This window comes from Nomascus leucogenys, chromosome 3, assembly GCF_006542625.1.
Source record: "Nomascus leucogenys isolate Asia chromosome 3, Asia_NLE_v1, whole genome shotgun sequence".
NCBI lineage: Eukaryota > Metazoa > Chordata > Mammalia > Primates > Hylobatidae > Nomascus > Nomascus leucogenys.
Genome location: NC_044383.1, coordinates 128,459,257 through 128,472,300, shown reverse-complemented (window position 1 = coordinate 128,472,300; position 13,044 = coordinate 128,459,257). Strand labels below are relative to the sequence as shown.

The window sequence follows — 13,044 nt, the reverse complement described above, 5'->3', positions numbered from 1 at the left end:
TGGTAATAACTTTATTCCACATGCATAGTTAGGCGAGTGAACAATTGCAAGTTTAAATTATCCAGTACCAGGACTTCCCTTTGTATCTACAGTAGTCACTGCAACTCCTGGATAAACCCCTACAGACAGAGCTGTAGATCTCATTTGGGTTTTACATGTGTGTCAAAGGAGAAAATGCATTGATTTTAATTAAGACATAGGAAGAAATCTATAAATCAGTCAACATTTTCAAGTATAAAAATTAGATTTACCAGCAGCAGATTTTGAGATTTTCTCAAAACACGTAGTGAAAGATAATAACTATGGGAGGAAGGGGCAAGGGGGAGAGAAAGAGAAAGAGACTGAAGTTAACTTGTTGATTTCAGACTGCATTAAAATTTTATGAACACTCTCAGATAGCATTTTTCCTGAAACCATAGCTCAAGGCTAAAGAATGCTTTCTTGCAAATTGTCTTGGAATGAGACTGAGGTTGACTGAGTTTTACTCTTAAAATGTGAAAGAGAATTACCCAAAAGAGCCCCTAGTCTAATGGAGAAAAAAGGTCTTGCCTGTATCCTGATTTCAGGCTTTTTATATTTTCAGTTTGTTCTATCTCCACAGTTAAAAGATATATTGTGCTTCACATACTATACTCTCCCAGGTCAAGGGCAATGCTTCATTCATTTTGTTTGCTCTGGTGGCTAATAGTGCCTGGCATGTAGTAGGAACTTGAAAACTCTTTGCTTATGTGTCGCTTGAACATGCTGAAAAGGTTCTCCATTAATCCAGCCCCAGCTTATGTGTCCAGCCGTACTGTCACCTGCTATCCCAGACTTCTACATCACGGGTTCTCAAAGTATGATCCTTAGACCAGCAATGTCTAAGGAACTTGCTAAAAGTGCAAATTTGGTGGGCCTACCCAGGATCTACTAAATCAGAAACTCCTGGAGTAGGTCCCAGAAATCTGTTTTAACAAGTCCTCCAGTCCTCCAGAAGATTATTATTTTTTTCCTTTTTCTATTGAGACAGAGTCTTGCTCTGTCACCCAGGCTGGAGGGAAGTGGCATTATTCCGGCTCACTGCAACCTCTGCCTCCCAGGTTCAAGCAATTCTCGTGCCTCAGCCTCCCGAATAGCTGGGATTATAGGCCTGCACCACCATGCCTGGCTAACTTTTTTTTTGTATTTTTAGTAGAAACAGGGTTTACCATGTTGGCCAGCCTGGTCTCGAACTCCTGACCTCAAGTGATCCACCCACCTCGGCCTCCCAAAGTGCTGGGATTACAGGCTTGAGAGACCACGCCCAGCCTCCTCCAGAAAATTCTAATGTTCAGTTTGAGAACCACTGGCAAAGAGAATGCACCATGCTTCTTTTCACCTTGGGGCCCTTAAAACTCTTTCCTCTAACTGAACTGATGCTCACCCCAAAGTATGGTGGCCCCTACTCATGCTTAGCTCCAGTAACCCCTCTTGTAGAAGGTAAGCTGACCACCCCTGTCACCCAGATTATGAAAGTATACCCACTCTGAGCTCCCACAATACTTTATGGCTACTGCTCTAGTTAAACTTAGCCAACATTCAGACTTTGCCACTTCATAGACCAAGACCTCTTGGAAGCAGCAACTGCTAAGTGATCAGCAAGTTTTCATATGTCTAAGTAATTAATTAAAATGAAAGAAACCACTGGCTCATTACCTGGAAATACGATTCATTATTGCTTGGAAGACCAATGCTAAAATTTGAAATTCCATTTGTCCCTGGTAACAGGGATGATACGCCGAGAGCCAAGTTCCGAGTTGCAATATTCACATGTGATGTGCTATTTAGGTCTATCTTGAAGGCCAATTCATCAATTGTTTTTAAAGCTCTAAAGTAATGACAAAAAATACCACTATTAAGTAATACGATATTTTAGATTCTGAAACATACATGTTTTGCTGCATGGCAAAATACAAACAAAATAAAATTGTGTTTAGATTTTCTGATCTTAACATGAACACCCATAAAATTACCCCAATCCACAGTGATATCTGTTAAAACACGGAATCACAGGGATGGATAAATCCTCAAGAGAAATTTCTGCTTTAAAGAAAATTAACAATTAAATCATCCTGAACAAATACTGTTTTTCATTTATTTTAGCCTCTCTTTTCTCACATGAAAAAGCATCCTCCCTACCTTACGGCTTATCAAGAATCAAAGGAAATAATGCGATAAAAGTGTTTTGTGAACTGCAAGACGCTATAAAAATGTTTATATTGTTATTATATAGATTGTTAGAAAATACATTTTTAACAAATATAAAGTTTTCTTCAGAGAAATGTAGAAGGGAAGGAAATAGAAAAACATTAAATATTTTAATATTAATACATTAAATGAAGCAATTAAATACAAATTGAATCATATAAATACAGGTACATTTTCATCTGCCCCAGTATGTTCATTTCAGAAGTCCAACAATCATGTGGCTGTGGCTGTCAGTGGCATAGTTTACAGTATAGTGGACTTACAATGATCAGTTATGCATAACTCTACTGGTCAACTAAATTAAGAATTTTAGAATTTTTAAACTAAATTTAGAATTTTCAAATAAAAAATGAAAGACTGCTTATGCTTTCTAGGGCTATGTATATTGTAAATTGTATTTCTCAAAAAAAAAAAAAACCACACAGAACTTTTAAGTTCACGTTGTGAATGACCTTGCTTCACTATTAACGACTATCAATACATCTTGCAGAGATCTGAATTCTGAAATCTGGGCACAAAGTATTCAGATAGGTGAGAAATCATGTAACATCATTATCCAATAAAATTTACTCTCCAGGAAAAAAAAAATACTTACTCAGAAGAAGACTCAAGCAAGTCACTGTCTGAACTGCTTAAGATATTAGAAAATATATTCATTAGAGTTGAGCCAAGTGTTATATCAATGTTTTCTTCTTTATTCACAATTCTTTTGACCTGTTCCACAATGTTGGTAATATTGGCTGAGGTTAAGTTCTGCCCATCAGCAGTTAAATTTAAAATCTGGTTAGCAACTTCATTTGCTTCTTCTAAAACAAAGGCAGAAGAAAACAACACTAAGTTTTACCTACATATTTTGAGCATTTCCAGGAATCCAAAGTAGAGTGTAATATTTTACTTTACATTTGAAGCAAGAAAGTGAGATTTTCCTGTGTATACCTCATCCCCATATTCACAAGGCAATAATACTTCTTTCTATGCAGAGACTAACTTCTCTCTTTAGTAAGGTACAAATAACTTGGAGGGATGAATGAACACACAAAGTTCTAAGAGAAACATTTCCAGAATCCCTGAATAAGTGTATATTTGCTATTTAAAATTAATGCAAACTACAAAACATTGATACAAATATCAATTTATATATTAGTTTTGTCTTCTCTAGATTTTCCTTACTATTTTTAATCTCCTACAGAACAGAAAGTTAAAATGAGAGTAAAAAGTATTTTGTGTCTTAAGTGAAACATTTGCCTTTTAATATGAAAACAGTATCACATAGCGGAAGAATATTCCCAAAGACAATGAAAATCATGAAGCATGAAGTCATGTCATTTTGTCCTTGAGAAATAAAGGAAAATTGCTCACTTACTTGAACAGTTGGAGATATCAACAGGTCCCCAGTAGGTTACCAATGGGTTGGTAGCATTGTAAGAACTGTGAAACAAAATAGATATTTTAAATATTTGATATAACTGATACTATTTTGTACTGCTTAAAGGGATTTTTACATGATGTATACATTTATTACAATATGATCAATGGACAAGCTTCCCTTTAAGACACTGAGCTTCTTACTCTTTCCATTTTAATTCTGTTTATCTCTGTACCTGTTTATATGTCTATGTTCTATCTCTCTAGCCTATTTCTGTTTATCACCCCATCTATACAATGTTCCCAAATTCTCTCCATTTCTCCACCTCATTCTTCTCACCCTTCCTTATTCTCTCCTCTCTCACCCCAATTTGTTTCTCCATTTGCACTATTTCCTTCTACAAGTTTTCTTTTCCTGTTTTTCTATAAATGATATTAGAACTGAAAAAATTAGTTAATAACTTTTGGGATTTGCCTTGATTTCTAGGTAAGTTTCCTTTGAAAATAAAACTGTAATGCATTGAAATAAATTTCATGCTAAAAATTCTTATGGGAAAAAAACCAGTAGCATGCATCTTGGAAACAAAATACCAGCAGTATCCTAACCTAGGATACATTGGCCAAGTACTGCTTTAGAACTTTACAGGTAAAATCTGATTTTGAGTTCACATAACTCTGCAAAGCAGATTATAATCCACATCTTATAGGAGACTAAATGGAATTTGATAAATCAATGAATTTTCCAAGTTCTCACAGCCAGGAAGAGATGGAGCCACATTCCAAACTCAAGTCCATACATCTCTACAGTCCCCTTCTTTGCTCCCTACAAAGTGTCAAACCCAGCAGTATTTACAGTATGCAAAGTATTTATGCTTAGGCAGTTTCCACTTCGGAATTTCCCCCAAGAAAACTCTAATTGGGAGCGAGGTGGGTAGAGAAATGGATTTGACTTGCTAGTCCATGAATCCCTGCAATTATCTTGTCTCTGAGGTTTCTGTTAAACATTTAGAGAAAATCTACACCCTGACAGTTTCCATCAGCAGACTATCCCAATCTGGATCTTGTCTTCATTTCCTCTTTGCCTCCTCTCCCCATTCCAACAATAATCAGTCAAAATAGTTAAAAAGTTTCGGAATTCCAGATGCATGTTCCAAGGCTAGGCTAGGTTTATCTACATACAAGGTACTTTGCTCTGGTGCTACCCGCTGGCTGCTAAATTCTTCAGTTTTTCTGTGAGAGGACTTGATTAGCATGTGGCTGGGAGGAAAACACTGCCTTTCTGAGTCATCCACTTATGTTATCTTTATTCCCCAGGAGTGAATGATACAGGCATACACAGAGATTCCTGCCCTTCTTTGCAATCAATATAATGTCTGAGAACTACCGTGCTGCACGTATAACCCTGGGAAGGCTGATAACGTGGAGCTTTGCTGGCAAGAGTCAGTGAAAATATTACCATATCCGTGAAGCAGAAAAGCCAGGCTTGTCTGGACAAGGAAGAACGTATTCAGAAGGTTGGATAGATGGCCAGTAGTAGCCTTTGGGTTCCTCCACGGCAAGACAATGACCTACATGAACATAAGAACCAGCATGAGAAATATTCACCTATTTTTTAAAGTTAGAGATTAGAGATGCAGGATGAAAGCAAAATGACAGTGCTGGTAATTAGGTATTTCTTTAATGTAATACCAAAATATGAGTGTTTATCTTCAGAATTTGTAAAAAAAAAAAAATTAGAAGTTAGAAAAAACATTAACATTTAATACAGTTCAAATCCAAAAATCATTACATTGGACAAAACCATTAAGTAAAAAACACAGTTATGTAAGTATAAACATGAAACATAATTATCATTCTAATCATTAGCAGACACTAGTTTTATTCAAAGAAATAAACCCTACAGAGAAGGAAAACAATCCTGAAAAATTCAAAATGTAATTTGATTTTTTTCAAAGGAGAAAGCCTAGAAATGATGCCTTGATAGTGTCATCTTTGAGTTGTGTGGCTATTTTACAGAAAACGTTCCAGCTGCTCTGATAGCCTCTCCTGCCTGGAAGCTAACTAAGGGGGCCACAGGAAGTCACCTGCAAACCAACAAACTCTCAGACTTATTTATCCTCAAATCATCTGACTTTTTGTTTGACAACTCTCTAAGTAAGCCTCATGACATCAATGATTCAGATTCTATATTTTAAAGGATATCAAAGTAACAGCAATACATCAACAACAACAATAAACTCTTGTATTTCAGTAGTGAGCATTAGCGAGTTATATCAGTTTTCTGGGAACAAGTACTGTTATTACCAACTGAAAATTCAAATAACTTTCCCATGTATACTGTGAACTTTAAAACTTTAGGTTTTAGCCTTTTATTTTTCCATTGGTAGAAGTGCTTATCCACAGATTCACTTGCAGAAAAACAATAAAATGGATAATTTAAATTAAATGGTATAAATTAAATGTCTAGGTATATGGAAAGAGTGGTGCTGGGCTTTCCCAGCCTATGAGGACAGAGCCAGTGCTGGTCCTCCTAGAGTTCTCCAGTCATAGATAAACTACCATTTGTCAGACTCCTTCTTTGTGAAGACTCCTATACGTGAAAGGGTAGCAGCTTGCATTCTCCCTCCCTCCAAAAATCCCTAGTTGTTAAGAAGTATTTTCCCATAGAGACTCAGAACTGGTTTATTACCATGATTAGTATGATTATTTGCATTCATCCATCTCTATGAGTTCTTTGTAACTGTGTACATCCACCCAATAGAGATGGGTGGCTCCTCACAGAAGTGGAGATGCCTGCCTCTTTACTACACTGTGATTCTGGCCTTGGTCGCAATCGCCCTCTTCAAAGCTGAGGAACACTTGCCTCCCTCAATTCAACCTCCTGAGTGTAGAGAAGGCAAAGGGTCAAAGTTTTCTTTTCTTTTGATCTCTACTAATGTACCTAATCACAGTATAACTGTAACATAGAATAACATTAAAAACAATTGTTTTTTGTTATCCATATTTGTGAACATTTGATTTCCTAAAATATTCTCATGCAGACTCATTCATTCGTCTATTCAACAAGTGTTCCAGTTCCAGGGAATGTGCTGGGTTCTGGGAATATGTGGGAAGTTAAGAGTTAAAGAAAAAAGAAAATATGATCTTAAGTCAGAGATTATTGTTTACAGAATACACACACACACACACACACACATATATATATGAACATAAATATATCTAGTCTTCTAAGTACTATGGTATTCTGATGCATATGATGCTCTAGGCATCTGGACAGCATGAAGTAGATGCTCAAAGGCAGTGACGTCTATACTTGATTTCAGAAAAGCTTCCAAAGAAGAGATGACTTAGGAGCTGTCTTTAAAAATACATAGGTGATAATGAGGTTGATGGTGGGAGTGGAGAAGAACAGTGTGCAAAGATATAGAAAGGGCATTAAAGGAAAGAGCACAGCCTCTTTGTGGAAGTACAAGCCATGCCATATGTGTGGCTAGAGCTTAGGATGTGAACGATCTCCAGGAGAGACTTGATTTTAGGTCCAACAGAACCCCTACATTCATGACCTAGTCCTGTGAAGACAGTGGTATCACTAATAGAGACAGGGAACATGAGAGAAGGAGACGTTTTCTGTTTGTTTTTTTGAGATAGGGTCTCATTCTGTTGCCCAGGCTGGAGTGCAGTGGCATGAACATGGCTCACTGCAGCCTTGACCTCCCAAGCTCAAGTAATCCTCCTACCTCAGCCCCGCCTAGTAGCTGAGATTACAGGTGCGCAGCACAACACCCAACTAATTTCTTCATCTTTTGTAGAGACAGTCTCCCTATGTAGCCCAGGCTAGTCTCAAATTCCTGGGCTCAAGTTATTCTCCCACCTTGGCCTCCCAAAGTGCTGGGATTACAGGCATGAGCCACCATGCCCAGCAGGAGATGTTTTAAAACAGGAAATCTCCTTCTATAAGATTTATCTCATTAGAGTTCCCACATCCACATCTACACACTCTTTTTATTCCTAAAGTTGACAACAATGATGATCAAGATTATTCTGGCATTTTGTTCACATTGTTAGTATTTTCAAAATATGTTCCTAAAGTAAAATATAAACTTTCATCTACCTCCTTCATTCCCATGGATTCACAGATACTGAGCTGATTTTTTTTTCTGCTATGTCACTCATTTGTTACTGAACTTCATCATCAGAAAAAAAACTTACATAAACAAATAGCACATAAAGAAAATTTCTGTTGTTGTTTCAAGTAAACCTGAATATACAGTTGTATAAAATGCATATTATGAAAAAATCAGTCACTTACTCAGTTGTCTCACATTCACTGTATGTAGCCTCAAGCCTTCATCCAAGGACTCATTATTTTTTAGGAGCTTCTGCTGAATGATTTTTCCTTCTAAATTAGTATTGTTGGTAGCATTGTAAACTAGAAGGGCCCAAAGCACCAACCTAGGGAAACATTTTGGATAGAACTTTTGTTGTTGTTCATTGGTTGGTTGTCATTTGGTAGGAGAAACAGAATATTTGGATGTAGAGGGATGACCATCACCTGTTGAGACTGAAGAGATTAGCCAAAGGTGCTCACAGACTTTCTCTGCTGCTGTGTAAATTATAATGTTAAAAATATTCCAATATTAATAGATTCTATAGGCTATTACATGTATAATTCTGTCAAATAACTCCATTTGTTTTCAGAAATATTTTAATATTTAATATTTATAATAATATATAGTCATATTTAAAGCATAAACACAAGAAAACAGCATTCCTGTGGTTAATTCTACATTTTTTCTTTGTGGCCCCAAATTAATGTTTTTTTTAAAAAAACTATGATTTCAACTGACCATTTGTCTTTTGAAATTACTATTTCTAACTATTAGAAATTAACTATTTATAATTACTAACACTATAAAAATGTTACTATTCATGAATGTGGTATAATTTCTTCAGAATAGCAACAAATGATTTTCTATCTCCATGAAGCATTTGCAAGTACTTTGTATTGTAAAAAGTTTCACAAAATAAATACTCAAAACCGACTCTGTGATTGGTCAGCATATTACTTAAGAAGGTTATAGAATGGTTGACCTTGAAGGCCTTTAAAAAGGAAATACCTCTATGGGGAGCAAAGAAATGTATCCCCAAAGCCCTGTTAAAAATTTTTGGTTCTACAATTTAAAGTAATATAATTTTCTGTTCCACTACAATCACAGCTATAGTCAAAAGCAGAAATCAAAACTATTAATTTAACACTGAGGTAAAAGTAAGCAACATTATTTTGTCAGGTAGAGGAGAATTTCTTTTGCTTATATGTGAAAGCTCTGGATTCACAAAAAAATTGTTTCTTCTTCATATTCAGAGGAGAAATGAATAATATAAGACACATTATTGAGATCAGTTACTGTCTTCATGCCAAAGACAAAGTGGTAGTATTGTTTTTAAACTAGTTATGGAATGTCCAGTGGAGAGGCAGTGACATATTTTATTTATGAAACTATGAATATTAGTAAGTATTAGTTATAGTAGTAATTTATTTGTGGTGTCAAAAAATAAGAAGGAATATGTGAAATATTTGCTATTCAAGGCTAGGTGAAATTAAAGAATAGCTCAAGTTTTCTTTCCTAAATGTCTGTGCTAATTTCAAGGAAAAGGTGCTCTATCTTCTCATAATTAACTCTGAAAAGCTCTCTCTAAAATGATCTACTGCTTACCATTCACATACAAGCCATATTTCAGGATGAGGCAAACATAATGAATATAATGATAGCTGTGAACATAAATGTGACTATGATAGCTTAACAATTTTTAAAATGGCCTATGAAAAAGTATCCTTGGATTAAGTCATCGTTTAAAGACAAGCTTCGCCACTCCAGTTGGTGAGAACTTACAGCTAGGAATGTGACCTTTTACTTGTCTTGAATACTGAGAACATAATTAGCCCGAGGTATTGTGGGTGATATTGAATACCCAAACCCAACAAGTCAGGAATAGCCATACATTTTCACAGGTCTTATCTGTGTGTTTTCCTCTCTCATCCTGAAAACTGAAACTATTTTACGGTTCTACAAAGTCACATTCTATCTGTTGTTACCATCAGCCATTCTTTATTTGAAAAAAAAACTCTCTGTGGCTTTGGTTTCCTGTCTGTCTAGGCAATAGAGTATGACAGCATTATCTGAAGCTATGGTCTGTGTTAAGTGATACAATCAAATTGAAAGGAAAAGTTTTTTTAAAAAAACAATGTATGTAAAAGTAGTAGACTGTGGTTTTGACAGAAACTGAGACTATAAAGCCTCACCAATGAGGGTAAGAGCCATAGAGAATACAAAAAAGAGAGGCAAGAAAGGCTATAAACATAAATATTAAATAATGGCAAGAGTTCATACCAAAAAACCCCTAAATATGTGGATTTTGCTATATACACTGTCTCAGTTCATTCTCCCTATAATTTTCTGTAAAATTACTCATTGCTTTGAAGACCAGGAAACTGAAATCCCATGAATTTAAATGTCCTTCAAGAAGAGTTTCTGAGGTGCTGACATGTACTAACGATGGCTGATTTTAGTATCAACAGGTAGTAGAAGAACCACAGTAAGTATACTAAAAAGCGGATGCTGATTGCCTGAAGAAGGTATACCATTGGCTATATCTACCAAACCCAGGGCTGTCCCAATCGCTACACAAAGTGTCCAGCAAAGGGATCCTGATTGCTGCTGGATCCAATACTGAAGATGCAATATGACCTAACAGAAAGGATTGAAAAAAATTATTTGGTTAAACAGTGGAGAAGAGTTCTGTCACCTTCAAGAATACAGTACTGAAATATACTACTGTGTTTTCATATCATAAAGAAAAAATTATAATACCAGAAAATAAAAACAAGTTTCCCTAATCAGATGGCTCAACCCAGTCCATTTAATATGTATACAAAAATGACATCTTTCAATATAACTTTCAAAACATTTGTTTTTCTAGTGTTAAATTGAAAAGAAAAAAAAAGCTCTCTGGTCAATTCTCATATGAAATTTTACCTTCTCATAATAAGAAGATATCACCTGAAAAGAAGCAAGCTCCATCATCAGGGCTGTATATCCATAAGATTTAATTCAGTCTATTGAGATCCAGCAAGACTTATAGAAACTTTTGCTTCACAACAAATTTTTAAAAAATTCTATGGAGGCCAGATATGACATCTCATGCCTGTACATGTAATCCCAGCACTCTGGGGGGCTGAGACAGGAGGATTACTTGAGGCCAGGAGTTTGAGATGAGCCTGAGCAACATAGCGAGACCCAGTCTCTACAAAAATAGTATTTTAAAAATTAGCCAGGCATGCTAGAACATGTGTGTAGTCCCAGCTACCCAGAAGGCTAAGGCAGGAGGATCATTTGAGCCCAGGAGTTCAAGGCTGCAGTGAGTGATGGTCACACCACTGCACTCCAGCCTGGGTGACAAAGTGAGACTCTGTCTCAAAAAAAAAAAAATCTACAGAGATGCAATACATGACCTGAATAACCTAAATACAACTAAATTTATTCCATTTGGAAGTTTAGGGTGTTTTTTGTTTTGTTTTACAGTACTCTAAACATTTGGTCCTTACATGCCAACTGGTCATATATGCTGGACATATCCATTAAATTACCTGCATGATTAAGGCATGATCCTGATATAAATTTTAAAAGGGAGACTTCAGAAAATTAGCTAATAGCTTTAAATGCTGAAAACATTTAGGCATCTATTATCCATATTATTAGATGTTATCATATATAAACACTTTATTTAAAGCTGTTTTCTTTGAAGGTACCTTTGCAATTTCAAGTAAGAGGCAACGGGTTATCATAAATAAACTGGAAATACTAAAAATAATAATCCTTCCATTTTAAATGCCCTATTTCTCAATTATTTTTCAATGGATATACATTACTACCCAGTCTGTTATATTACAGTTTTAACTACAAGAAAAAAGTAGTGTACAGTAGTGCTAAAGAAATAACTGTGCTATGTGATTAAGTTTTTCTTTCCTATCTAATTGTTTTCATTTCTCTACCAGATAAAGTGGTGAGCAAGAGAAAGAATGTTACACTCTTTATAAGACTTTGTCCTGTTACCTTGGCTCATTCTCAATGCTTCTCTTGACTTTAATCTTGTCCTCTCCAGCACTCAGGTGAAAACTAAAAACACAAATACATATATTCATTAATCCACCTCACCAACTGCATCATCAACAATAAAATTTGGGGACCTGAAATAAAGAGACAGAATGGGAATTCTAAGCCAATATTTCCAAGTGTGTGTCCTGAGGTTCTAGCTTCTTTCATAAAGCTAGGCAACTGTGTGCTTTTGCTGTTTTGAAGATTCACAATTCATATTATTACACTAAAGAAATTGAGACGTTCTGAAAAAAAAATCTGCTTCAGTTTGTACAATAACATACTTCCTGAACTTATATGACAATTTGACTCCTTTTCTGTGTTACTAAATCTCTTATCTTCACAGAATATATGTTTAGGGGTCATGACATACACTTTAGAAAACTAGTTCAGGTATAGAACTATGAAAACAAGGTACAGAGGAGGATATGTGGACAATACGAATTGCTGAAGATTAGTGGAGGATTTAAATATAAATACAGTGAAGGATAATTTCGAAAAGTTAGGTTGCAATCAGGCTGTCGATGTACGACATTAGATCTGGAAAAATAAGTGGTCTTGAAATGGGTACACACAACTAGGGGGTGCTCTAGGTGATCCACCAGGGTATAAGAAGAAACTAACAACTTCTGTTTATATTTAATTATCCAATTTTAATTTTTGACACATTATAACATGATTTAAAACAAATACGAATTAACTGGAATACATGATCAAAACAGTTTAAAACCATCGCTGCAGCATGGAGGTTTTTTGTGCAATGAACTAATACACAGTTGTTTTAGAAAGATTATCTATATGGTAGCTATGTGTGTGTATTTGTATGTATATTTTGGTACAATCAGAGAGACAAATAGTAGCATTAAATTAGACACTACTTTTAATTTATCGAATAATTTATTCTGTCTTACCTGATATTAACGACATAAACCGTGTAGTTCCAATTTTGGAAGGTTGAATTGAGCTGGAAAACACAATGGAAAAGGCTGAGTTTTGCTAATACCTTTAAAAAATATCTAATTCAAGTTTCTACCTAAAACATAAGTTGTTACTGAGATAAGACCCTGGGAAAATCCTAAAGAGTTGGAGGAATGAACAGTTAATGTATCATTGTAACAATTAATGGATCACTGTATACCAATAATTTGATAAATGTTATTCCTTTCAATCCTCACAACAACCAATGAAATAGGTATTATTCCCACATACCCCATCGTCTTATATATAAAGAAACTGAGCTTTCACAGATAAGAAATGATTTGCCCAAGATCACCCAAGTAAGCAGTAGCAGATGCTAGAT

At 35.4% G+C, this 13,044-nt stretch overlaps 1 protein-coding gene across 4 annotated transcripts in view; it reads right to left on the bottom strand.

The window, feature by feature from the left end:
- The window catches only part of ADGRG6 (adhesion G protein-coupled receptor G6), a 142,666-nt gene that overhangs the window by 38,002 nt on the left and 91,620 nt on the right, over window positions 1–13,044 (bottom strand). For all 4 annotated transcript variants that reach the window (XM_030809765.1, XM_030809766.1, XM_030809767.1 and 1 more), the window contains 7 exons: window positions 12,656–12,708; window positions 11,703–11,765; window positions 7,901–8,043; window positions 5,048–5,159; window positions 3,590–3,654; window positions 2,822–3,032; window positions 1,675–1,846 (listed from right to left, as the gene is read on the bottom strand). In XM_030809765.1, the coding sequence (XP_030665625.1) occupies window positions 1,675–1,846; window positions 2,822–3,032; window positions 3,590–3,654; window positions 5,048–5,159; window positions 7,901–8,043; window positions 11,703–11,765; window positions 12,656–12,708 (819 nt within the window). The remainder of the gene's footprint in view (window positions 1–1,674; window positions 1,847–2,821; window positions 3,033–3,589; window positions 3,655–5,047; window positions 5,160–7,900; window positions 8,044–11,702; window positions 11,766–12,655; window positions 12,709–13,044) is intronic.